General features: G+C 43.2%; 1 protein-coding gene and 1 long non-coding RNA gene across 2 annotated transcripts; both read right to left on the bottom strand.

The window, feature by feature from the left end:
• Positions 1–11,276: 11,276 nt before the first annotated feature.
• LOC100280145 (uncharacterized) lies at positions 11,277–12,169 on the bottom strand. The gene has a single exon (NR_159990.1). It is a non-coding gene; the product is annotated as an uncharacterized lncRNA (long non-coding RNA).
• A 7,135-nt stretch (positions 12,170–19,304) lies between these two features.
• On the bottom strand, positions 19,305–20,049 carry LOC109942448 (uncharacterized). Its single transcript, XM_020544474.2, has one exon. The coding sequence runs from the start codon at positions 19,815–19,817 to the stop codon at positions 19,305–19,307; it is 513 nt and encodes a 170-aa protein (XP_020400063.1). The 5' UTR covers positions 19,818–20,049.
• Between the last annotated feature and the right edge of the window lie 5,964 nt (positions 20,050–26,013).

The raw sequence follows: 26,013 nt of genomic DNA, 5'->3' as shown, positions 1-26,013 counted from the left end.
TATATGATTGTTTCTTCTGAACGGTTCTGTTGCGCTGGACTGATTCGGACATAGCTCTTTTTTTCTGATTCGCCCTTGTTATGTTTTGCCCTTCCTCTTTGGTGAGGCTAGGTAATATCAACATACACAACTTAGGTAGCATAAAGTTCTCATTAGTGTTTAATTGAAATTCATAAAGTAGCGCGTGCACCTCTTGCTGTAGCTTCTTAGCTCGGCTACATGTAATTGGTCCATCAAAGACTTGGGTTGGTGATGATGTTGGTTGTACTTGAGTTGATTTAGTATGACTTGGGGGTTGTAATGTGTTGCTTAATGTCGAGGTCATATCAAAGGTGCTTCGTTTCAGAGAAAACTTCATTGTGTATAAAAGGTTCTTCAATGTGAACGAAAAGAAGAGAACGTGTTTTTCGCCTTGGGCTCAAAAAACTACAAGTATCGGTTTCGTCCACACCAAAGCAGGTGACATATAAGCGAAAGGTAAATATTATTACAAAGCATTTAAAAAAATTACAATAATTTGTTTGCCTTCAATAACAACTCTGTTGTCAAATAATACATTTTCTTGTATAAAGAGTTTCCAAGTGTTTTTACATATATCAGCAAAAGGAATTCCTAAGGTCCCCAACGCTTCCAAACCAGCTTCGGCTCATCAACCTTCGGCATCATCATCCTAAAAAAAGGATAACAGCAAGGGTAATAAGGAGCATGGTAAGAGAAAATATAAAATAAAGTCCTAATGGTAGAGAGATTTTCTAAACTTTGCTAAGCAGATTCCGAGCTTCGTCTCCAGCCAGCTCGTGACCGCCCTTCGCCCAGATTTGAGTGATGAATCTGTTACCTACAACCCAGGCTTCGGTCGGAATATCAACCAGATCAGACGGTGACAGGCCGAAGTTCGGCCTGTTTATGACCCTTACGTGATTGCATCCGGCTTTCATGAATGCTGCATCTATGCCACGAGAAGCCACTAGAGCACAGAAATCATTGTGTCTAGTTATGACTTCGTCGAGGGCCTCAACTTCATTCTCAATATGCTTGAGGGCTCCGAGAATATCCTCGATAGAAGGGGTGGTTTCTTTAGATGCGGATCCGACCGAGTTGAATATCCCCTTCAATCGGCCAATGCATTGGGTGGCGAAGTCGAAGCATTTTTCCCAAAGATTTGTGACAGTTTCGCTTAATTTTGCGTCCTTTTTAGCTTCTGCCTCAACTTTTGCATTCAATTCCCTGAACTCACGATCGAAGCGCTCTGATCTCGTATCCAAAGTTGCTCGAGCTTCGTCTAGCTCTCTCCTCAGTTTATCATTTTGAGATCGTGCATCGGCGAGTGAGCCTTCAGCCGAATGCAGCAAGTTGTGTTTTTCCTTTAAAGAATCTTCAAGTTTTTTAATTTTATCTTCTAAACCTTCAATAATGATTTTATTTTTCTATCTTTGACATCCTACTGCATTTTCAAGGCTTTGCTCAGTAGCAGACTCTACAAAGCAAATCAAAGTTAGAATACCCAAATTACCATGAAGGTAATAATAGAGAGCTATAGAGAAACCTTACTTTGAAATTAGAGTAGAACAAACTCCCGATAATGTGTTGTCGCATGTAGCAGCTAATGTTAGTTTCCAACTTTGGAAATCCAACACTCTTGGATAAGGTGCATATAATTTTTGCCTCAGCGCGGTCGCGAATGTAACACCCCTGGTGTTACTGTCACTAAAACTTGAGCATAACATCATGAGCATTAGAATATCATGTGTTTGTCACACCTAGAGTGCATCCATTAGGTCAAAATTTCAAATATGTTGTATTGATATGACTTGATGTGTAGTTAACTCTAGTAAGAAGTACTTAACCCTAAATCTAGGCTTATGGATATGAAGGAAGCCCAAACATGAGAAAACTTCAAAAGATATGAGAAATGACCCTAAGATATCCGCTTGGAAGGACTTAAGTGACATCCAAACCCTAAAGTGCTAAAAACCCTGAAAAGACCCCTGGAAAACCCTAAACTGGAACCCTAGGGGGCTAAGTGTAAAAATTGTGCACTTTTGGACCCAAGTGTAAAAACCAAAGTATAAGAGCACCATAAATCATATGTTTCACACATTTGAAGGTTTGCAAGTTGAATAGTGGAGTTTGGACCCATTTGCAAAAAGCACCCTATAAACCATATGTGACTAAGTTTGAATTCAGTTTAAATGGGTAAACTTTTGAGCTTTATATCTTCCAATTTACAAGGAATTTTTCTAGGGTCAATACATCAAAATTATAGAACTACTAAAGGAGTATAACTTTGGTTAAGTCATCAGACATAAGTGTTGTACAAAAGATGGAGTTAAATGGACTCCAAGTACTGCTGTCAGTCACCCTTGTAGCCTGAATTTTTACTGACAGTGGGATTTGATCAACTTTGGACTCGATTCAAGCTCAAAGGAGTGGGTAAATGAGCCAGGTCTCTATAGTCGATTTGTAGCTGGATTATAGGGCTACAACTTTGATGCAAAGAGTTGGTCAGGTCACTACACGAAATTTGGAGCAAATCACCCCCAAATAAGCTCTATCAGACCAAATGAATGGAATTGCGATGGTACAGTGCATTGAACAAGATCACAGGTGCAGTTCACCTCGCCGTCGACGACCTTCTGCCCGGATTCGCGCCAGCGCCGTGATACGTGCCTTGTTAAACACGGATAACGATCCTCGGGTAAAAGATCTTGCTGCGGATGAACTTGGAGGCACTATGCGCTCTGTCACTCATCCACTCGCGCCGGCGACGTGGCCGAGTGGCCGTCACTGGCATGTACGCCATTCACCGTGGTGGCGCCATGCCTTAGGACCTTTATCGTGTCGTCGCGAGCCGTGGTGACTGCCCAGTGAGCACTATAGCTCATTGCTCTGCGATCGCCACGGTAGATCGCCGCAGTGACTCATCCCCCACCCTTCTCGGCCGCCAACACGATTCCTTCAAATCAGGTGCTACCGCTCAACGCCCCTATAAATTGATGGCCCAGTCTGCTGCGCCATGTTATCACCAAGCCAGAGCACCCACTCCTGCCCTCGATTAGCCACTATAGCCGAAGAATTTCATTCTTCCCCCAAATCGGTTTTCCGCCGCCGTGAAAGACTCTCAACGTGGCCAACGCATTACAGGTCCATTCCCACCCTCTGTTCCCTTGTTTCAGTACTCTGATGTACCCTTGATGCTCCTCAACCCATCCAATTGAGTTAGAACCCGTAGGATCACTGGGAACGTCTCGGTTCATCCATTACTCGCGTTGTCTCCGTGGGCAGCAGGATTAAGAACTCGAACCTTGCAATTGATCGAGGGGAAACGATTGTTAGGGGTTAATTTAAGTGTCAGCCAAGCTAGAGCACTAGCTGTTGCCTATTTCGACCAGTATGAGCTCGCTGGAGCTCAGTCTGTCACTGTCCACCGTCGGGGATCACGGGTTGTGAAAGAATAGAAGTGCAAGGGTCTCGGTGCAATTGTTAGTGACTCATGGAAATAGTGATGCAGACTCTGTTCAGATTATTTAAATCGCCAGGGACCTTTACGCAAAGTCATCAGCGTGCGCCCGGGCGTTTTCGCCTGGCTTGGGCCGACTTGGGTTAGATTGAGCCCAGTACTGTTGACCTTTTTCTCTTTTTCTTTTTCTACCAGACTTTGGAAATCCATAGAAAATTCTAGAAAGATGCTAAAAATGTGAGACCAATTTTGTTGGACTCCTAAACTTCTATAGTATTTAATAAAAATGGTTCCAGGATTTTTAGTCCAAACCAGGAATTATGAAGTATTTAAAATAGCCAAAACCTAGTCTCTAGGAATTTTAGGAATTATTTGAAGACTCCAAAAATCACCAAACTTTTTGGATAAACATAATATGGTATTTAGAACCCATGAGTGAAGTTAGACATGATTTGGACAATGTTTGGTACCTAAACCCCAAAACCCTAATCTTCTATGTAGTGTCTACCCTATGAAATAAAATACTAACTCCAAAACCCTTGTTCCCTAGAGTACCGTGAAGGAAAATTGTATTCAAGATACAACTTGATAAACCCTTTTCTATTACTGCATTCATAAGCATTACATGAGCATTCATGATTATATATGGTTATATATAGAGAACGAGGAAGAAGTAGTGGTTGAAGAAGAAGGAGTTGCACCACCACCACCTGAAGACCCACCTGCTGGGAACTGCTTATATTTTGATATTTGTGGAGCAGAGCCCGACTCTCCTATAACACAAGGCAAGCCCCGGTGCATTTGCCACCTCCTTGCTATTTTAAAATCTCTCACTTGCTTGATGCATTAGGTGATAGGAATTGTGTGCTAAACAATTGATGCATTTCCTTCCTTGGAAAATTGGTTACTTTTCCTTGATCACCTGTTTTATAAAAAGGATTTTTCTGATGCTTAGTCTTGCTCTAGAAAAACAAAATGTTTTGTTTTGACAAAAGATGATGCTTCAAGTGGGATGGGATGTTTTCAAAAATAAAACTTGATGGTGAATCCATCATGGCCATGATGGGTTCAACATCGGAAAAGATGTACCTCTGTCAGGTACCAAACTTTGGGTTGAAATGATAAAGTTGAGACCGGGCGGGTGACTTGCACGAGAAGAGAGTCTCGGTGTAGTGTCGTCGTCTGTGTCGATTAAGGACCGTGTCGATGTAGGCTTGATGATTGAGGACCTTTTAACTGGTCACATGCCTCATCATGGGTAAGCTTTGCCACGAGCAGACTAATACCAGAATAAGACAACACACAATGGGAGTGGAGAGATGGCGAGAGTAGCGTGTACCCTCTATGGCAAGAGGTTGGACGGTGGTGTATCTGTGCTCTCGGTTGGCGTGAACCTCATCTGGTCCTAAGAACCCCGGTGGCGAGTTGACATATACAAGTGTTAAGTGCTACATATGTCATGTGATTGGATATCCCCAGCTGGATATTAATCGATTTGGATCGTCGTTACTTCTCGGACATGAAGACTTGATCACTGCCCTACACGTAGCATTCCAGTGAACAAGAAGGGTTGATAAAAGGATGGCTAGTATAGGCCAAGTGCTTGAACTAGGGTAGAAAGAACTCTAGATTCAGGTAATGACTTAACTTGTTAAAAACTGGATTTTTAAGGATCCACTATTAGTAAGCATTTTTGCAAAATAGAATCTTGATTCTTGATTAAGCCTTACCTTGACTCCCTCAAGCCAGCATATCCTTGAGAGTCTTTATTTTGACGGGTAAGACTTGCGAAAGTACACTTCGTACTCAGGGTTTTCGAACCCATGTTGTTGTAGGTGAGGAAGCAACAAACTTTTGTTGCTTTTGCTCTAAGGTGGTGCCAAAGGAAGAATCTCAAGAGTGAAGCCTCAGGAGGATGTTGTCCTCCTTTTAAAAACATTATACTTTTAAGAGGGAGGGTTTTTGCCTCCCGAATTTATAATAATAATATTTCTGCACTCATATACCGCTGGTCTGTAATGATAATACTCTTTCTTTATTCAAGTTAAATTAAGTTACTGTAATTGCTTTCGCTTATTCGTTCCTCCGATGTGTTGTAATATCTGCGAGACGGGTGAAACGCTCTTGGGAAAGGTAAAGAATACAGATACCGAACTTGTCGAGTGATCAGGTGCATCTACTGGGTTGTCCGAGGTCCGCTGGACAAGGACAACTGTAGGTGGGCCTAATGACTTGGGAGGTTCCGTCAAAGCTGGTATCGGAGCAAAGCCCATCTCTTCAGATATTATGAGGCATTTCAAAAAGAATTTTCAAATACTTTTCCAAGAAAACTTCTTTCATTCTCACCTTGCCACTTTCTAAAGTACTCATCTTACAAGACCAGGTAACAGAGTGCAATGTATAGGAGGTTGGGAATCAACGAAGGTTGATTCCATAACTATGCATGCATCATGTTTTAAAAACAATACTAATAAAGTTTTCCCCCTTATGGAGATATGCCGCCGCGCACGAGGAAAACCACGTGTAAGTCCACTGAACCTATTGGCGTACCTTGGCATCAGTTGGCTCCAAGACATGAAGGGAGCAGCAGCGGCAGTAACGACCCTATTGGAGACCTAGAAGCCCAAGTGGAGCAGCTTCGGATGGAGCTACGTCACCAAAACAGGGTGTGGGTACAAGATGGTCAGCGTATGAATGAGTTGAGAGCTGACGTCAGACACCTGCAAGACGAGCTTGCTGAACGGGATTTGGCAATCGATTGGGCTGTCAATTCATGATCGATTGCTTGGGACCGAGAAGCTAAAGCTCGTGCTTGTGTGGCAGAGCTTAGTGCGGCCATTGACAACTTGCAGGTGTATTGCAATACTTTACATGAGGAAGTTCATGTACTATATTCGCGACTACACCCAGACGTGCCTGCCGACCCTGTTGCAATGGGGGTCGGACCCTCAGGAACAACAGATGAAGGACTTGGTGGGGAATTGGACCTTTTTAAGCCCCCTCCTATGAACCTGGCTGATGAACGGTCCCCTACAACAGATAGTGAAGCAACAAAAGACGATAAAAACTAGAGTAGTATAGTTTAGATATAATACTAATGTAAAATAGGTATTAAATTCATGTTGTACATTTGAGTCTATATCATTACATCTTGGTAATGTATAATGATGGTGTATATCGGCATGTTATATTTTTCCCAAATGTTTCTTTGCCTCAGATGCCATCCAGCACTCGTGTGCATGACAGTGCGGGTACTTCCTGTGGTCGGGAAGACACACCCAATCCACCACCTGTACCGCCAACGTTGGCCGATGTGGCGGAACCGCCCGAATTATTCCAACTTAAGTGCCTAAGTCCCGCCTTAGAGGCTAGACCACACTTAAACCGGAATAAAACGTCAGTCCCTCGGATCTAGTCCGATAAAGCCACTTAACCAGGATCAAATACCACTAGCTCACTCGAAGGTGAGGCACAGAGAAATACAATAAAACATAATACCACAATTTTAATAAGTATAATTAGTGATTACATTATCGGAGTTTCAGAAATAATAACCATAAATTTTAATGCAGCGGAAATAACTAACGGAGAAGAACCGAGTAACATGGCGAAGCCTGGCCACGCTACTCCTCCTGGTCCTCTCCTGCGGAAGCAGTAACCCACTCGACCATCTATCCCGGTGGCAGGGATGGAGGCCAAGTCACACCATCAATCAATCAAGGAGTACCTGCAAAAATGGTGCCACAAGCAAGGCTGAGTATACTAATACTCAGCTAGACTTACCCGGTGTGAGGAGTCTACTCCTCTACCTCTAGACATGCAGCTATTTAGCTGAGGGGTTTGGTTTGCCAAAAGCACTAGCTGAGTCTAAAAACAAGTTTTAGCTTTTCAAGTTTTAGTAGAATCCTTTAGACTAGATGTGTACCTAGCTAATCATACATGGTATCAAACATTTTTACCAATCAACATCTTTTGTCAGTCACCTCATTTCCACTTATTACTCAATGTAGCAGCATGGATCAAGCAGTCTCATTAGCTGCGAGAAGCAGACGATTCGAATCGAGTTTTTATCCTTGCAAGGTAAACCTAAACACACGACGTGGCGAGGCACTTCGTCCCCACACATATCAACCGTCCCCATCGATTCCCCGTCAGCAGATCAGGGCTCACCGCCTTGGCGTACAATGCCTCACTGACCCCGACTGCCGTCGTGCAATGACCGCACTTGTACCCACCATAACCGAAATGGGAGACCACGTCTCAGGTCGCATGAGGGGTAAAGTCTACTGCCAGGTTCAATCAGGTACTAGGCTTACCGATTTAGCATATTTCTCGGCATGTGCTTAGTACGTTCAAACGCTTGACTCACGGTACCACACCTTAATCCTTATTCCAATTTCCGTCTTGTAGACAACGCATCCCCATGGACCGTTGTCAACAGACCATCATCATTCTGATATAAAAATGGATACAATTAATTCATGACCTCGCGCGAGTGCTAGAAAATCACTTGACTTCTACCGAGATCCCTAATTAGTAAAGCAGCTACTCGACCTAGCATACTAGTATCCATCTCAAAGGGAATCCTGAGTTCATGCAACTAGGGTTTCAGTCAACTCCTACACTTAAGTGCACAGTACAAGCCTACAAACATTAAGTGCAGTAAAATAGCATGTATAGAACTGGTTATGCATAAAACCGGGGCTTGCCTTAATTTAACACTTAGATAGTGTTTGCTGGGGTGGGTACTCGCTTGGCGAGCATCCACTGGTTATGTCCATCCTTCCTTAGGTTGTCCACCAACTGCATCTTGTGGGTGGCACCACATCACTTGCACGATCGTCATCTCTCGGTCCTAAATGAGATGCAAGATGCATATGTATGAATATAATGAAAGTAGCACAAGATATACAAAGACACAATGGCGAACTAAACATTAAATGGGAAGACACCGTAAACAACCATACGCTAGCATCAGTTATCTACACGTTATCGGCGTCCAACATTAACACCTTTAAAAAGACAACAACATTTTATTTATTTACGCAACACAACTATGACATCACAAGTACGCGCATTTTGTTTGTTTGGATACGACTTTTCATTAGTTCTCCTATTGATCGCGCAACAGCATCACCGACCACACAAGTCCAACCAAGACAACGTAAGCTCAAATACGACATAGGCATCAATAACTACGGAACTCCTATATCGCAATCACTAGAGAAAGGAACATATAAAACATGACACACAGGCAATATTAAGCTTAGTCATGGCAACTCTACATTAATTAGGTGCTAACCAAGCAATTTTAGCAAAAAGGGTGAACTAGACCATCAAATGCGCACTCGCAGATTTTTGGGACAGCAACACAGCAGTCACTCGTTTTAATCATAACTCTCCAAATATTAATCCAAAAATAGCAAACTAAGACTTTCTGGAAAGATTTAAAAGTGGACTACAACTTTGGTATTGTCATCACAACCTGATTAAACACTTAGCAAGGTCGAATTGTGCAAACACAGCAGCTCTGTCCAGATTTGGACAGATTCAGACTTGCAACTTCAAAAATTCATAACTGAAGATTCAGACATCTAAACAAAGTGATCTTGGACTTTCTGGAAAGGTAATAAAATTTTCTACATATCATTTATAAACATCTCAAGGTGATTCATTGTTTTACTAAGGATAAACATCACTAAAATACTTTGCTGTCCAGAACTGGACAGATTCAGTCCTCATATTTGAAACATTCATAACTTAAGTTTCAGACCACCAAAAAGAGTGATCTAAGACTTTTTGGAAAGCTCAGCAAAAGTACTAAATAACTTTTATAATCACTAAGAAGTGATTCAATGTTTAATTAAATCAAACAACACCGTTTTCAAAATCTATTCTGACGGTGGATAGAACACAGCAAGCAGTTTGTAAAATTCATAACTCTTAAACCGTCAGGCCTATAGTTATGAAATTTTAACACAAGCAAGATAAGAAAAGCATCTACAACTTTCTTATAACGACCATAAACAGATTGCAACATTAAATTAGGCAAACAATGCAGTTTCTGAAATCTGTACAGAATTTGGACAGATTCAGTTACTGAACTTGTAAACAGCATAACTCCTAAACTGTCAGACCTATGGCTGTCAAATTTTAACACCAGCAAGATAATAAAGTTATCTACCACTTTTATATAGCACATATCTACATAAAACACAACTTAGTTCATCAAACATACAGCACACCGAAAACAGTACGTGCAGCCCAAAACAGCAATCAACACATTTCAGCTTCTATACAATTTAAGAATTGCCGCGTTCTAGAGACTTGAATTATTCTAACACTTTACCATTTGTTAGAGTTAAATAAATCCAATAAGGACTAACAAGTAGACTTACTAATTTTTATTCAAGTCATTTCGTGCACTAAAACTACTATAACCAATCAACGACACATTCTCCCCGATAAGCACCCAACCATTTGCGTTTTAATTTAGACATCACATGAGCACTAATACTTTTCATTCGCAACCATAACCATACACATTTAGACCACAACAAGCAATTCATCGCGACTACAAACTTAACCAAGCCATCTAACAAGTCGGCTAGCCAGAGTAACAATCTAGGCCGCTATACATCCTACACGTCGGCTTGCATATTATTATCGCAATCCGAGACAACACATATATAACAATCACTTAACGAATTTGACTCCTACTTAACATTAGTTGGCAAATCACAGCATAAGACTTAGCAACCCATTTAGACATTGCAACTCAAAACATGGGTGGGAGCAGGTTAATTAACGTTTCTTAACCTTTTCTTCAACTTAAACAAGACAACACACAAGTCACTTAGAACACCATATTTTAGGAGGTCTAACATAGAGGCATTAACGTCTGGCATAAAACTTCATAAGACTTACTTGCTACTAAAGGACCTAAAACACTGTTGTGCATATCTTAGCGGGTTGTTCTTCAATTTTAACAAGGACCGACTTATGAACGCTACTCGCTTCCAATAATTATTGGGCTGCGATAACGCTCATATAAGACCTATAATCGATTATCAAGACATTTATTTATCCAACGGACATGGAATGCAATGATTGACAAAACAAAGTATCAATCCACTATACAACAGAAATCATGACGGCACCGATGGATGCTATCAACTACCTGTTTAAACATATTAAACTTACTTCTCGCTTCGCCACTACACCACCCTTTAGTCACATGACCATCGGGAGCATCCTTCACACGATTATACAATAGCAACCTACACGTCGGGTTACACAATACATACCTCTTTTCTTCGTCGCGAGTATAACCACATTACGGCATATACCCGCACACCTCAATCAATTATCTTACGCCACCACTACTACATTACACCACAGCACACACATACATACATGTCCCCACTGCCTTCTCATGCCCAATTTTAGCACAATTATTTATGACAACGTTTATCGACTAGACAAGTGAAACACTAACCGATCATTCGCACATCTCGCCTTTAAAACATGAATCACATGTCACATAATTTATATTTTCAACCCACACTATCCTACGCCACGATGAGTACATAAGATATATTTAACATAGGCTAACATCTTAGCCGACTGCGGAAATTTCCAAGCATTCTTTACGCTTTCTTAAATTTACCACAACTAACACACTAATTTACGACGAAGTGCTTTAGCAAATAATTAATACATCCGCGAACCAATCTCTATGATGCACAAAAGAACTATCGCAGCCACACATATCTATATATATCCAATCCAACAACAAAATAACACATCGGCTCACCATATCAAATCTCCGTCGTGGTTGCTGCACATGTGGCGTGAAGACGAACGCGTCGTCGCGCATGGGCGACCAAAGCGAAGCCGGAGGGCGTGGCTCGCTGCGGCGATTCGTCGAGCACTCAACGCGCGAGGCGAAGGAGCATGCTGCTGCGGCGTGCAGCTTGCTGCGCAGATCGGCCGTGGAGCTCGCTGCTAAAATTTTCTGGGCGCCCTGGACAGTGAGCTGGGCGGCCAGGGAGGAAGGGGGCTCGGCCATGGGCGACGGTGACTCGCTGCGGGTGCTGTTTGGTGGGGAAGATGGGGAGGAAATGGAGCAGCGGCGCTGCGCATGGATGCCGCTGGGCGCCGGACAGGGGTAGAAGAAATGGGGCTTGTGCTCGCGCGCAGGGAATCCTCGGCGCCGTGGCTGCTGGCCGGAGCTGGAGCTCGGCAGCAACAGAGGGGCGGCTGGCCATGGAGGAATGGAGCTGCTGCGTCGCCATGGACACGAACCTCGCCGAGGTCAGCCCAAGGAGCTACAGCGCGCAGGGAAGAAAGGCTGCCTGCTGCAGTGCGAAGAAGAAAACAGGGGCGTCCATGGAGGTTGCAGGACGTCGGGCTGGGGGCAGCACGCCACGGGAGAGTGGCCAGCGCCATGGGAGGGGGCGAGCAGAGCTGCTGCGTTCCAGGGAGAAGAACCCGAGCTCGCCGGGGGCTGGCGGCCATGGCTGCTGGCGGCCAAGGGGAGAGCAGGGGCACCGGCGTGCTCCCAGGGAGCTCCTGCTCCTGCGGCAAGAAGCAGAGGGAGGAGGAGCAGCCGCCATGGGAGGGAGCTTGCTGCCGGAGAAGAGGGGCGCCCTGCTGCAGCCGTGGAGAGGAAGGGAGAGCTGCTGTTGCCGTGGGAGGACTCCTGCGCGAGGTAGAAGAAGGCAGGGGAAATCGGCTGGAGAAAGGAGAAGGTGAGTGGCGGCTGAAAATTTTTAGGGGTGGTATTGCAAAATAGCCAAGGGCAAGGAAGGAGCACCCCTATTTATAGAAAACAATGCTAGGGTTAGGGTTTTCTTAGTGGGCCTATTGGGCTGGGTTGGGCTGGCCCAAAATGCGAAATCGGGCTGCGCTAAATATTTTCCGGAATAAATATGCTCCTGCGGATTTCGTCTCTACGAAGAATAGAGCGAATTAGAGTTTCGACGAACGAACGATTGAGCGATTAATTCGGTCGAGAGTTGGATTTGATTTGGCTCGGAAATAATTCCTCGCACACTATTTTAGAAATAAAAGTTTCTCTCAGACTTCCGATCGGCTTCAGATTTTTAGTCGGAGAAATCGGATCGTGACATTTTAAAATCGCAGTCGATACGGGGTTTTGAGTTTGGTTCAGATATGAGATATTTGGCCGAGTCGAGTAAAAATTAATTAGAGGACGACATACTGAGTATTCCGTTTGCGAGTACGGATCCGAATAAAATAGTCGGACATCGATCGAGGTTCGGGGAATTGGATTCGGGCTCAGATCAGATAACAGTCGTCGAGAGTTTGATTTAATGAACTTCAGATGAGATTTATAATTCGAGAATGATCTTCGAGTCTGCATTCGTTCCGAGAAATAAAAGTTTTAACACGCTCCAAAATTGGCTGTTTCTCGCGATCGATTAACTCCGAATTCGGTGAAACGTGAATGAATAATCTGGATAATCAGGAACATAGGCGAGCGAGAAATAGAATTGTTTTTTTACTGAGCATCCGAAATTAGGACAAATCTCGCGACGTAACACGAAACTGACACCTGGGGTGTCACAGCCTTCCCCCTTAAAAAGAATCTCGTCCCGAGATTCGAATGAGGATCTTTAAGGGTGGAGAAGCATGTAAATCCCAGGCTGAAGATAGATGCAAATTCATGAGATGGGATTTGACAAGATAATGAAGATAGATTTGGATAGAACATCGCGACATATTGAGACAAAATGCAGCGATCATTCTGAGAGTGTCCACAAAAGATAGCACATCGGTGTAGTCTTATAATGGATCACAACTATTAACCGCGATACCAGCGCGTACCGAGCAGCTCAACCTTGTGTGCGCGCCCACAAGAGGCTCTCGGTTTCGTCGCGGCACCATCAGTCGTTTAGTCATAACACCATTACCAGACGCAACCAATAAGAAATTTATACAGCACAGATAGATAGAGCCCATGAGAGTATGGCTCAGAAAATCAGAAGGTGCACGGAGTTGAAGTAGGGATTGCTGGCAAAAGAACATCACATGAGAATTTTCTTCAACTCAGAGAACTATTTTATGATCAACATGGAGATTATCAGATCAGAGATTTGCACGAGATTTGATATGAGGATGAACCGACCATGAGATCAAAATAGATTCTTGAGCTTTTAGAGACATGAGAGAACTAAAGTCAACAGCATAATCCATTGAACCAAATGGATCCACTGCTTAGAGATAAAATCGATAAAACAACGTCATGAGCCTCAGAGAAGGGGGTATGAGAATGATCAGAAATGAGAGATTTAGGCGAGATCAACATCCGATACTTGAGAATCGGTTATAGCAGATAACCAGATAATAGGGCAGAATCAATGAAGGATCCAGAGATTTGGATGATAAGGCCACAACATGATTCACAAGGAAAATGGTTACCAGATTCAGGTGAAGAGAGAGGTACGCAAACAGGATCAGCTAGGATGATCAACGGGAATGCTATGAAGTTTTAGGGGCAAGGATTTATGGAAAGAAACATGGTCTTGATAGGGTTTGCGCAACTAGACACCAAACAAATTTTTTTACGAGGTTTCACTTGCTAAACTCAAGGTTGTTTGGGGGGTCTTCTATGGGCAAAACAGGCAACAATTTTTTTTTGGCAAAGAGGGTTGAACAATTACAATACCACCTAGCTAGCAAGACAAGAGAAAAACATAGCACGACCTAACAAGACTTACCAATCTGACAAGAGGTAAGGCATTTCTTAGAGTTCACAAGGTGGCAATACATCACATTATTCACAAGTTCTTATTATTGGAATAAAGGGGAGAGAAGCATGTTGATGCAAGAGACAATTATAATGCGACAATCATGATGCATGCTCATTCTAGTCGTCTTCTCAGACCTAACTACTTTTTCAGGTGCTTCTACAGCATCCTTCCTAATAATAGTACTAGCCTTTATGGCATATATAAATATAGCCACCTAGCTACCCATCTATTTCCTAAGGCTTCACGTCCCAGGTCTATCCTTATCGTCCTGACGATCTATCCAACTTTGGTTTCTAAGCAAGTTTTACTTTAGAAAAGGTTGGTAATCATGACTTATTGACTTCTCTGTACTGGTATTCGCTCCGATACCAGCTGTGGCGGAACCGCCCGAATTATTACAACTTAAGTGCCTAAGTACCGCCTTAGAGGCTAGACCACACTTAAACCGGAATAAAACGTCAGTCCCTCGGATCTAGTCCGATAAAGCCACTTAACCAGGATCGAATACCACTAGCTCACTCGAAGGTGAGGCACAGAGAAATACAATAAAACATAATACCACAATTTTAATAAGTATAATTAGTGATTACATTATCGGAGTTTCAGAAATAATAACCATAAATTTTAATGCAGCGGAAATAACTAACGGAGAAGAACCGAGTAACATGGCGAAGCCTGGCCACACTACTCCTCCTGGTCCTCTCCTGCGGAAGCAGTAACCAACTCGACCATCTATCCCGGTGGCAGGGATGGAGGCCAAGTCACACCATCAATCAATCAAGGAGTACCTGCAAAAATGGTGCCACAAGCAAGGCTGAGTATACTAATACTCAGCTAGACTTACCCGGTGTGAGGAGTCTACTCCTCTACCTCTAGACATGCAGCCGTTTGGTTGAGGGGTTTGGTTTGCCAAAAGCACTAGCTGAGTCTAAAAACAAGTTTTAGCTTTTCAAGTTTTAGTAGAATCCTTTAGACTAGATGTGTACCTAGCTAATCATACATGGTATCAACATTTTTACCAATCAACATCTTTTGTCAGTCACCTCATTTCCACTTATTACTCAATGTAGCAGCATGGATCAAGCAGTCTCATTAGCTGCGAGAAGCAGACGATTCGAATCGAGTTTTTATCCTTGCAAGGTAAACCTAAACACACGACGTGGCGAGGCACTCCGTCCCCACACATATCAACCGTCCCCATCGATTCCCCGTCAGCAGATCAGGGCTCACCGCCTTGGCGTACAATGTCTCACTGACCCCGACTGCCGTCGTGCAGTGACCGCACTTGTACCCACCATAACCGGAATGGGAGACCACGTCTGAGGTCGCGTGAGGGGTAAAGTCTACTGCCAGGTTCAATCAAGTACTAGGCTTACCGATTTACCATATTTCTCGGCATGTGCTTAGTACGTTCAAACGCTTGACTCACGGTACCACACCTTAATCCTTATTCCAATTTCCGTCTTGTAGACAACGCATCCCCATGGACCGTTGTCAACAGACCATCATCATTCTGATATAAAAATGGATACAATTAATTCATGACCTCGCGCGAGTGCTAGAAAATCACTCGACTTCTACCGAGATCCCTAATTAGTAAAGCAGCTACTCGACCTAGCATACTAGTATCCATCTCAAAGGGAATCCTGAGTTCATGCAACTAGGGTTTCAGTCAACTCCTACACTTAAGTGCACAGTACAAGCCTACAAACATTAAGTGCAGTAAAATAGCATATATAGAACTGGTTATGCATAAAACCGGGGCTTGCCTTAATTTAACACTTAGATAGTGTTTGCTGGGGTGGGTACTCGCTTGGCGAGCATCCACTGGTTATGTCCATCCTTCCTTAGGTTGTCCACCAACTGCATCTTGTGAGTGGCACCACATCACTTGCACGATCGTCGTCTCTCGGTCCTAAATGAGATGCAAGATGCATATGTATGAATATAATGAAAGTAGCACAAGATATACAAAGACACAATGGCGAACTAAACATTAAATGGGAAGACACCGTAAACAACCATACGCTAGCATCAGTTATCTACACGTTATCGGCGTCCAACATTAACACCTTTAAAAAGACAACAACATTTTATTTATTTACGCAACACAACTATGACATCACAAGTACGCGCATTTTGTTTGTTTGGATACGACTTTTCATTAGTTCTCCTATTGATTGCGCAACAGCATCACCGACCACACAAGTCCAACCAAGACAACGTAAGCTCAAATACGACATAGGCATCAATAACTACGAAACTCCTGTATCGCAATCACTAGAGAAAGGAACATATAAAACATGACACACAGGCAATATTAAGCTTAGTCATGGCAACTCTACATTAATTAGGTGCTAACCAAGCAATTTTAGCAAAAAGGGTGAACTAGACCATCAAATGCGCACTCGCAGATTTTTGGGACAGCAACACAGCAGTCACTCGTTTTAATCATAACTCTCCAAATATTAATCCAAAAATAGCAAACTAAGACTTTCTGGAAAGATTTAAAAGTGAACTACAACTTTGGTATTGTCATCACAACCTGATTAAACACTTAGCAAGGTCAAATTGTGCAAACACAGCAGCTCTGTCCAGATTTGGACAGATTCAGACTTGCAACTTCAAAAATTCATAACTGAAGATTCAGACATCTAAACAAAGTGATCTTGGACTTTCTGGAAAGGTAATAAAATTTTCTACATATCATTTATAAACATCTCAAGGTGATTCAATGTTTTACTAAGGATAAACATCACTAAAATACTTTGCTGTCCAGAACTGGACAGATTCAGTCCTCATATTTGAAACATTCATAACTTAAGTTTCAGACCACCAAAAAGAGTGATCTAAGACTTTTTGGAAAGCTCAGCAAAAGTACTAAATAACATTTATAATCACTAAGAAGTGATTCAATGTTTAATTAAATCAAACAACACCGTTTCAAAATCTATTCTGACGGTGGATAGAACACAGTAAGCAGTTTGTAAAATTCATAACTCTTAAACCGTCAGGCCTATAGTTATGAAATTTTAACACAAGCAAGATAAGAAAAGCATCTACAACTTTCTTATAACGACCATAAACAGATTGCAACATTAAATTAGGCAAACAATGCAGTTTCTGAAATCTGTACAGAATTTGGACAGATTCAGTTACTGAACTTGTAAACAGCATAACTCCTAAACTGTCAGACCTATGGCTGTCAAATTTTAACACCAGCAAGATAATAAAGTTATCTACCACTTTTTTATAGCACATATCTACATAAAACACAACTTAGTTCATCAAACATACAGCACACCAAAAACAGTACGTGCAGCCCAAAACAGCAATCAACACATTTCAGCTTCTATACAATTTAAGAATTGCCGCGTTCTAGAGACTTGAATTATTCTAACACTTTACCATTTGTTAGAGTTAAATAAATCAAATAAGGACTAACAAGTAGACTTACTAATTTTTATTCAAGTCATTTCGTGCACTAAAACTACTACAACCAATCAACGACACATTCTCCCCGATAAGCACCCAACCATTTGCGTTTTAATTTAGACATCACATGAGCACTAATACTTTTCATTCGTAACCATAACCATACACATTTAGACCACAACAAGCAATTCATCGTGACTACAAACTTAACCAAGCCATCTAACAAGTCGGCTAGCCAGAGTAACAATCTAGGCCGCTATACATCCTACACGTCGGCTTGCATATTATTATCGCAATCCGAGACAACACATATATAACAATCACTTAACGAATTTGACTCCTACTTAACATTAGTTGGCAAATCACAGCATAAGACTTAGCAACCCATTTAGACATTGCAACTCAAAACATGGGTGGGAGCAGGTTAATTAACGTTTCTTAACCTTTTCTTCAACTTAAACAAGACAACACACAAGTCACTTAGAACACCATATTTTAGGAGGTCTAACATAGAGGCATTAACGTCTGGCATAAAACTTCATAAGACTTACTTGCTACTAAAGGACCTAAAACACTGTTGTGCATATCTTAGCGGGTTGTTCTTCAATTTTAACAAGGACCGACTTATGAACGCTACTCGCTTCCAATAATTATTGGGCTGCGATAACGCTCATATAAGACCTATAATCGATTATCAAGACATTTATTTATCCAACGGACATGGAATGCAATGATTGACAAAACAAAGTATCAATCCACCATACAACAGAAATCATGACGGCACCGATGGATGCTATCAACTACCTGTTTAAACATATTAAACTTACTTCTCGCTTCGCCACTACACCACCCTTTAGTCACATGACCATCGGGAGCATCCTTCACACGATTATACAATAGCAACCTACACGTCGGGTTACACAATACATACCTCTTTTCTTCGTCGCGAGTATAACCACATTACGGCATATACCCGCACACCTCAATCAATTATCTTACGCCACCACTACTACATTACACCACAGCACACACGTACATACATGTCCCCACTGCCTTCTCATGCCCAATTTTAGCACAATTATTTATGACAACGTTTATCGACTAGACAAGTGAAACACTAACCGATCATTCGCACATCTCGCCTTTAAAACATGAATCACATGTCACATAATTTATATTTTCAACCCACACTATCCTACGCCACGATGAGTACATAAGATATATTTAACATAGGCTAACATCTTAGCCGACTGCGGAAATTTCCAAGCATTCTTTACGCTTTCTTAAATTTACCACAACTAACACACTAATTTACGACGAAGTGCTTTAGCAAATAATTAATACATCCGCGAACCAATCTCTATGATGCACAAAAGAACTATCGCAGCCACACATATCTATATATATCCAATCCAACAACAAAATAACACATCGGCTCACCATATCAAATCTCCGTCGTGGTTGCTGCACATGTGGCGTGAAGACGAACGTGTCGTCGCGCATGGGCGACCAAAGCGAAGCCGGAGGACGTGGCTCGCTGTGGCGATTCGTCGAGCACTCAACGCGCGAGGCGAAGGAGCATGCTGCTGCGGCGTGCAGCTTGCTGCACAGATCGGCGGTGGAGCTCGCTGCTAAAATTTTCTGGGCACCCTGGACAGTGAGCTGGGCGGCCAGGGAGGAAGGGGGCTCGGCCATGGGCGACGGCGACTCGCTGCAGGTGCTGTTTGGTGGGGAAGATGGGGAGGAAATGGAGCAGCGGCGCTGCGCATGGATGCCGCTGGGCGCCGAACAGGGGTAGAAGAAATGGGGCTTGTGCTCGCGCGTAGGGAATCCTCGGCGCCGTGGCTGCTGGCCGGAGCTGGTGCTCGGCAGCAACAGAGGGGCGGCTGGCCATGGAGGAATGGAGCTGCTGCGTCGCCATGGACACGAACCTCGCCGAGGTCAGCCCAAGGAGCTACAGCGCGCAGGGAAGAAAGGCTGCCTGCTGCAGCGTGAAGAAGAAAACAGGGGCGTCCATGGAGGTTGCAGGACGTCGGGCTGGGGGCAGCATGCCATGGGAGAGTGGCCAGCGCCATGGGAGGGGGCGAGCAGAGCTGCTGCGTTCCAGGGAGAAGAACCCGAGCTCGCCGGGGGCTGGCGGCCATGGCTGCTGGCGGCCAAGGGGAGAGCAGGGGCACCGGCGTGCTCCGAGGGAGCTCCTGCTCCTGCGGCAAGAAGCAGAGGGAGGAGGAGCGGCCGCCATGGGAGGGAGCTTGCTGCCGGAGAAGAGGGGCGCCCTGCTGCAGCCGTGGAGAGGAAGGGAGAGCTGCTGTTGCCGTGGGAGGACTCCTGCGCGAGGTAGAAGAAGGCAGGGGAAATCGGCTGGAGAAAGGAGAAGGTGAGTGGCGGCTGAAAAGTTTTAGGGGTGGGATTGCAAAATAGCCAAGGGCAAGGAAGGAGCACCCCTATTTATAGAAAAAAATGCTAGGGTTAGGGTTTTCTTAGTGGGCCTATTGGGCTGGGTTGGGCTGGCCCAAAATGCGAAATCGGGCTGCGCTAAATATTTTCTGGAATAAATATGCTCCTGCGGATTTCGTCTCTACGAAGAATAGAGCGAATTAGAGTTTCGACGAACGAACGATTGAGCGATTAATTCGGTCGAGAGTTGGATTTGATTTGGCTTGGAAATAATTCCTCGCACACTATTTTAGAAATAAAAGTTTCTCTCAGACTTCCGATTGGCTTCGGATTTTTAGTCGGAGAAATCGGATCGTGACATTTTAAAATCGCAGTCGATATGGGGTTTTGAGTTTGGTTTAGATATGAGATATTTGGCCGAGTCGAGTAAAAATTAATTAGAGGACGACATACTGAGTATTCCGTTTGCGAGTACGGATCCGAATAAAATAGTCAGACATCGATCGAGGTTCGGGGAATTGGATTCGGGCTCAGATCAGATAACAGTCGTCGAGAGTTTGATTTAATGAACTTCAGATGAGATTTATAATTCGAGAATGATCTTCGAGTCTGCATTCGTTCCGAGAAATAAAAGTTTTAACACGCTCCAAAATTGGCTGTTTCTCGCGATCGATTAACTCCGAATTCGGTGAAACGTGAATGAATAATCTGGATAATCAGGGACATAGGAGAGCGAGAAATAGAATTGTTTTTTACTGAGCATCCGAAATTAGGACAAATCTCGCGACGTAACACGAAACTGACACCTAGGGTGTCACAGCCGAGGCTATCGCTACCTTGGTCAATGCGATCGCCGACAATACCCGCTTTTTACGTGAAATGGCGGGAAACCAATTCCAGCAACAAGGCAGAAGGGCTCCTCCCTAGGGACCACGTGAAACTTCATACTTGGACTTCTCTGAAACCCATCCCCCACTCTTCGTTAAAGCCGAAGACCCTCTGGAAGCCGACGAATGGGTATGGGTTATGGAGCAGAAATTTGGACTAATCTGCTGCACCGAAACCCAAAAGTCGTTGTTCGCTGCTCAACAATTAAGAGGCCCTGCCAGTACTTGGTGGAGAAATTATGTGGCCATTCAACAAGCCGGACATCAGGTCACGTGGGATGAATTTAAGTTAGCGTTTCGTGAGCACTATATTCCAGAAGGAGTGCTACACATGAAACAGGAGGAATTCATGCGACTCAAGCAAGGGGGAGATATCTCAACAAATTTAATCATTTATCCCAGTATGCAATTGATCAAGTAAATACTGACCTGAAAAATAAGAATTGCTTCATGAGAGGCCTCAACGACCGGCTTCAAAGAAAAATGGCCACCTGCCTAGATCTCACATACAGCAGGGCTGTCAGCACAGCGCTGGCAGTAGAAGCTAAGAATACAGGCCAAGGAAAATCGAAGGGATTCGGAGGTGACAGGTCCAATCAAGGGCCTGAAAAGCGGCCAAGGCTGGTAATCCGACCTTTCAATCAAAACCATTCTTCACCTCGTCCACCCTCCTACCCATTTAAACAGCCTGTCTTCATTCGCCCTGCCACTGCCCCCACTTCTACAAGTCAGCCGAGTGCCCCTGGTGCTCGTTTCCCCGCCCTCCCTAGTTCCTCAACTGGCTGCTTCAATTGTGGGAAGTCTGGACATTTTATCAAAGACTGCCCATATCTGAGGCAGAACAAATCCAACAATCAGCAGAACTCAGGGAGCTCAAATCAAGGCAAGGGAAACATGGCGAATAATTCAGTAGGCAAGAATATTAAGAAAACTGGGCGAATATATTACACTCAAGTGGCCACTACACCGGAGGGAGAGCCGGTTATGATGGGTACGTTTCTTGTGGCCAATCACCCAGCAGTCATTCTCTTTAATTCTGGTGCTTCACATACATTCATAAGCAAGAAATTTGTGGAAAAATATTGCATTCCTTGCATTGAGTCAAGGGAAGGGTTTATTATTCATTCGCCCGGGGGACAAATATTCACTAAAGAAGTGGTTTCCATGTTCCCGTAACATTGGCTGAACGGGACTTTCCCACCGACATGATTGTTCTGAAAGGCCAAGATATAGATGTAATTCTGGGCATGAATTGGTTAGCCTAGCACAAAGCTATCCTCAACACTGATTTAAGATCCATCAGGTTGAGCTATGGCAATGAAGAGGTTCTCTTGTCCATCCCTGTAGCTATTCCAGCTAAACCATTTGGCAGAGTCTATGAAGCTATCATACTGGAAATCCAAGATATTCCGGTAGTGTGTGAGTTTCCGGACGTCTTTCCTGAAGATCTGCCTAGATTACCTCTAGAAAGAGATATAGAGTTTGTGATTGAACTGAAGCCCGGTACGGCTCCTATTTCTAGAAGTTTGTACCGAATGCCTCCAAATGAGTTGGCAGAGCTCAAGACTCAATTACAAGATCTACTGGAGAAGGGATTCATTCGGCCCAGTTCGTCACCGTGGGGATGTCCCGCAATCTTTGTCAAGAAGAAGGATCAAATGCTTCGGATGTGCGTGGACTACAGACCCCTTAATGAGGTCATAATCAAGAACAAGTACCCTCTTCCCCGGATTGATATTTTATTCGATCAGCTTACCGGAGCCCGGGTATTTTCCAAGATTGACCTCAGGTCGAGCTATCATCAGATCCGTATCCGACCCGAAGATATACCCAAGACCGCATTTACCACGTAGTACGGATTATTCGAATATTTGGTTGTCTTTCGGATTAACAAATGCCCCTGCCCACTTCACATATCTAATGAACTCGGTATTTATGCCCGAGTTGGACAAATTTGTGGTGGTCTTCATTGATGATATCTTGATTTATTCCAAGAATGAAGAGGAGCATGCTCAGCATCTATGGATCATATTAACGCGCTTAAGGGAACATCAATTATATGCTAAATTTAGAAAATGCGCATTTTGGCTAGAGGAAATCTAATTTTTGGGACATGTATTATCTGCAAATGGGATTGCGGTTGATCCCAGCAAGGTCAAGGATATTCTAGAGTGGAAACCGCCAACCACTGTGCATCAGGTTCGAAGTTTCCTTGCACTGGCTGGCTATTACCGCAGATTTATCCCAGATTTCTCCAAGATTGTAAAGCCAATCACAAGTCTATTGAAGAATGGTGAAAAATTTAACTGGTCCTCGAGATGCAACGAAGCCTTTGAGCAACTGAAGGTATTATTGACCACTGCTCCGGTATTGGCTCAACCGGACATTGAAAAGCCTTTTGATGTGTATTGTGACGCATCGGGCAGTGGTCTCGGATGTGTCTTAATGCAAGAGGGACGAGTTATAGCATATGCTTCAAGACAGTTGCACCGGCATGAGGAACATTATCCAACTCATGACTTAGAATTAGCTGCTGTGGTTCATGCCCTTATAATATGGCATCATTATCTGCTGGGAAATATCTGTCATATATATACAGATCATAAAAGTTTGAAGTACATTTTTACCCAGTCAACACTAAATATGAGGCAGAGGAGATGGCTTGAGCTGATTAAGGATTATGAATTGGAAATTCACTATCACCCAGGCAAGGCCAACGTGGTGGCAGATGCACTAAGTCGCAAGGCTTCCTGCCATTGTCTTACAGTAAAGACTTCTGACATCACATTATGCCAAGAAATGGAGAAATTAAACCTGGGAATGATTCAACATGGAACCTTAAATCAATTGAAGCTTGAGTCGGTTCTTCTGCAAAAGATAACTGATGCACAAAGAAGTGATAAGGGTATGAGACATATTCATGAGAAAATAAAGGCTGGTAAAGCAAACTGTTTTAGAAAGGATGAGCAAGGCATAGTATGGTTTAATAACCACATAGTTGTGCCTAATGATGATGAAGTCCGCCAGCAAATTTTGGACGAAGCACATCTTAGTCGATATTCCATTCATCCCGGAAGCACTAAGATGTATCATGATTTAAAGCAGCATTATTAGTGGACAAAAATGAAGATTGAAATTGCACGCTATGTGGCGAAATGTGACGCCTGTAGACGTGTCAAAGCCATACACATGAAGACTGCTGGTCCACTGCAATCTTTGCCCATCCCGACTTGGAAATGGGAGGACATTAGCATGGACTTCATTGTGGGATTACCCAGGACAGCAAAAGGATTTGATTCTATCTGGGTTATAATTGATCGACTTACAAAGATCGCCCACTTTCTTCCAGTAAAAGTAAAGTATACAGTAATCGCATATGCGGAACTTTACATTGCTCATATTCTCAGTCTGCACGGGGTCCCAAAAACAATTGTGTCTGACCGTGGACCACAATTTGTATCCATATTCTGGGGAGAACTCCACAAGTCTCTGGGTACTAAGTTGCTCCACAGTTCGGCCTATCATCCTCAAACCAATGGACAGACTGAAAGAGTAAATCAAATACTTGAGGACATGTTGCGAGCATGCATTCTGGAATTCCCACAGAAATGGGATGAATGTTTACCATTAGCAGAGTTTTCATATAACAATAGCTATCAAGAAAGCATCAAGATGGCACCATTTGAAGCTTTATATGGACGACGGCGCCGTACTCCATTAAATTGGTCTGAACCAGGAGAAAGGTGGTTCTTCAGGCCTGATTTGGTGAAAGAGATGGAAGAAAAAGTTCAACGAATTATACATAATTTGAAAGAAGCACAAGCTCGACAAAAGAGTTATGCAAACAAACGACGCCAACCCTTGTACTTTCAAGTCGGAGATCATGTGTATCTGAAAGTATCACCAATGAAGGGTGTAACTCGTTTCCGTGTAAAAGGAAAACTTGCACCTCGATACATTGGTCCATTCCTCATTCTTGAACAATGTGGACCAGTGGCATACTGACTCCAACTACCCGAAACATTGTCTGCAGTGCACAATGTGTTCCATATATCCCAATTGAAGAAGTGTCTTCGGGTTCCAGATCGAACCATTGAAGTGACAGATGTTACCTTCGAACCAGACTTAACATATTCAGAACATCCTATTCGAGTCCTGGATCAGAAGGACAGGATCACCCGAAGAAGAGTTCTCAAATTCTATAAGATACAATGGAACCAACACACTGAAGATGAAGCTACATGGGAAACCCACGACATGAGATATGTACATTTGTTGTAAAAGAGGAGTAGACCCCATACCACCCCTGCCTTGTACAAGAAATAAGGAAATAAAAATATGACGTGTTTCCTTTTCCACTACTTGCCCTAGGACTTTAAATCTTGGGGCGAGATTCTTTTATGAGGGAAAGGATGTAACACCCCTGGTGTTACTGTCACTAAAACTTGAGCATAACATCATGATCATTAGCATATCATGTGTTTGTCACACACTAGAGTGCATTCACTAGGTCAAAATTTCAAATATGTTGTACTGATATGACTTGATGTGTAGTTAACTCTTAACCCTAAATCTGGGCTTGTGGATATGAGGGAATCCCAAGCATGAGAAAACTTCAAAAGATATGAGAAATGACCCTAAGATATCCCCTTGGAAGGACTTAATTGGCATCCAAACCCTAAAGTGCTAAAAACCTGAAAAGACCCCTGGAAAACCCTAAATTGGAACCCTAGGGGGCTAAGTGTAAAAATTGTGCACTTTTGGACCCAAGTGTAAAAACCAAAGTATTAGAGCACCATAAATCATATGTTTCACACTTTGAAGGTTTGCAAGTTGAATAGTGGAGTTTGGACCCATTTGCAAAAAGCACCCTATAAACCATATGTGAATAAGTCTGAATTCAGTTTAAATGGGTCAACTTTTGAGCTTTATATCTTCCAATTTACAAGGAATTTGTCCAGGGACAATACATCAAAATTATAGAACTACTAAAGGAGTATAACTTTGGTTAAGTCATCAGACATAATTGTTGTACAAAAGATGGAGTTAAATGGAC

This window comes from Zea mays, chromosome 9 (genome assembly GCF_902167145.1).
Source record: "Zea mays cultivar B73 chromosome 9, Zm-B73-REFERENCE-NAM-5.0, whole genome shotgun sequence".
NCBI lineage: Eukaryota > Viridiplantae > Streptophyta > Magnoliopsida > Poales > Poaceae > Zea > Zea mays.
Note: the sequence above shows the minus strand (reverse complement) of the source record. Positions and strands in the feature narration are given on the sequence as shown.

What these genes read in the sequence shown, in the direction of transcription:
- LOC109942448 (XM_020544474.2), bottom strand. Translation starts at nt 19,817, where the DNA reads ATGGCCGCCAGCCCCCGGCGAGCTCGGGTTCTTCTCCCTGGAACGCAG.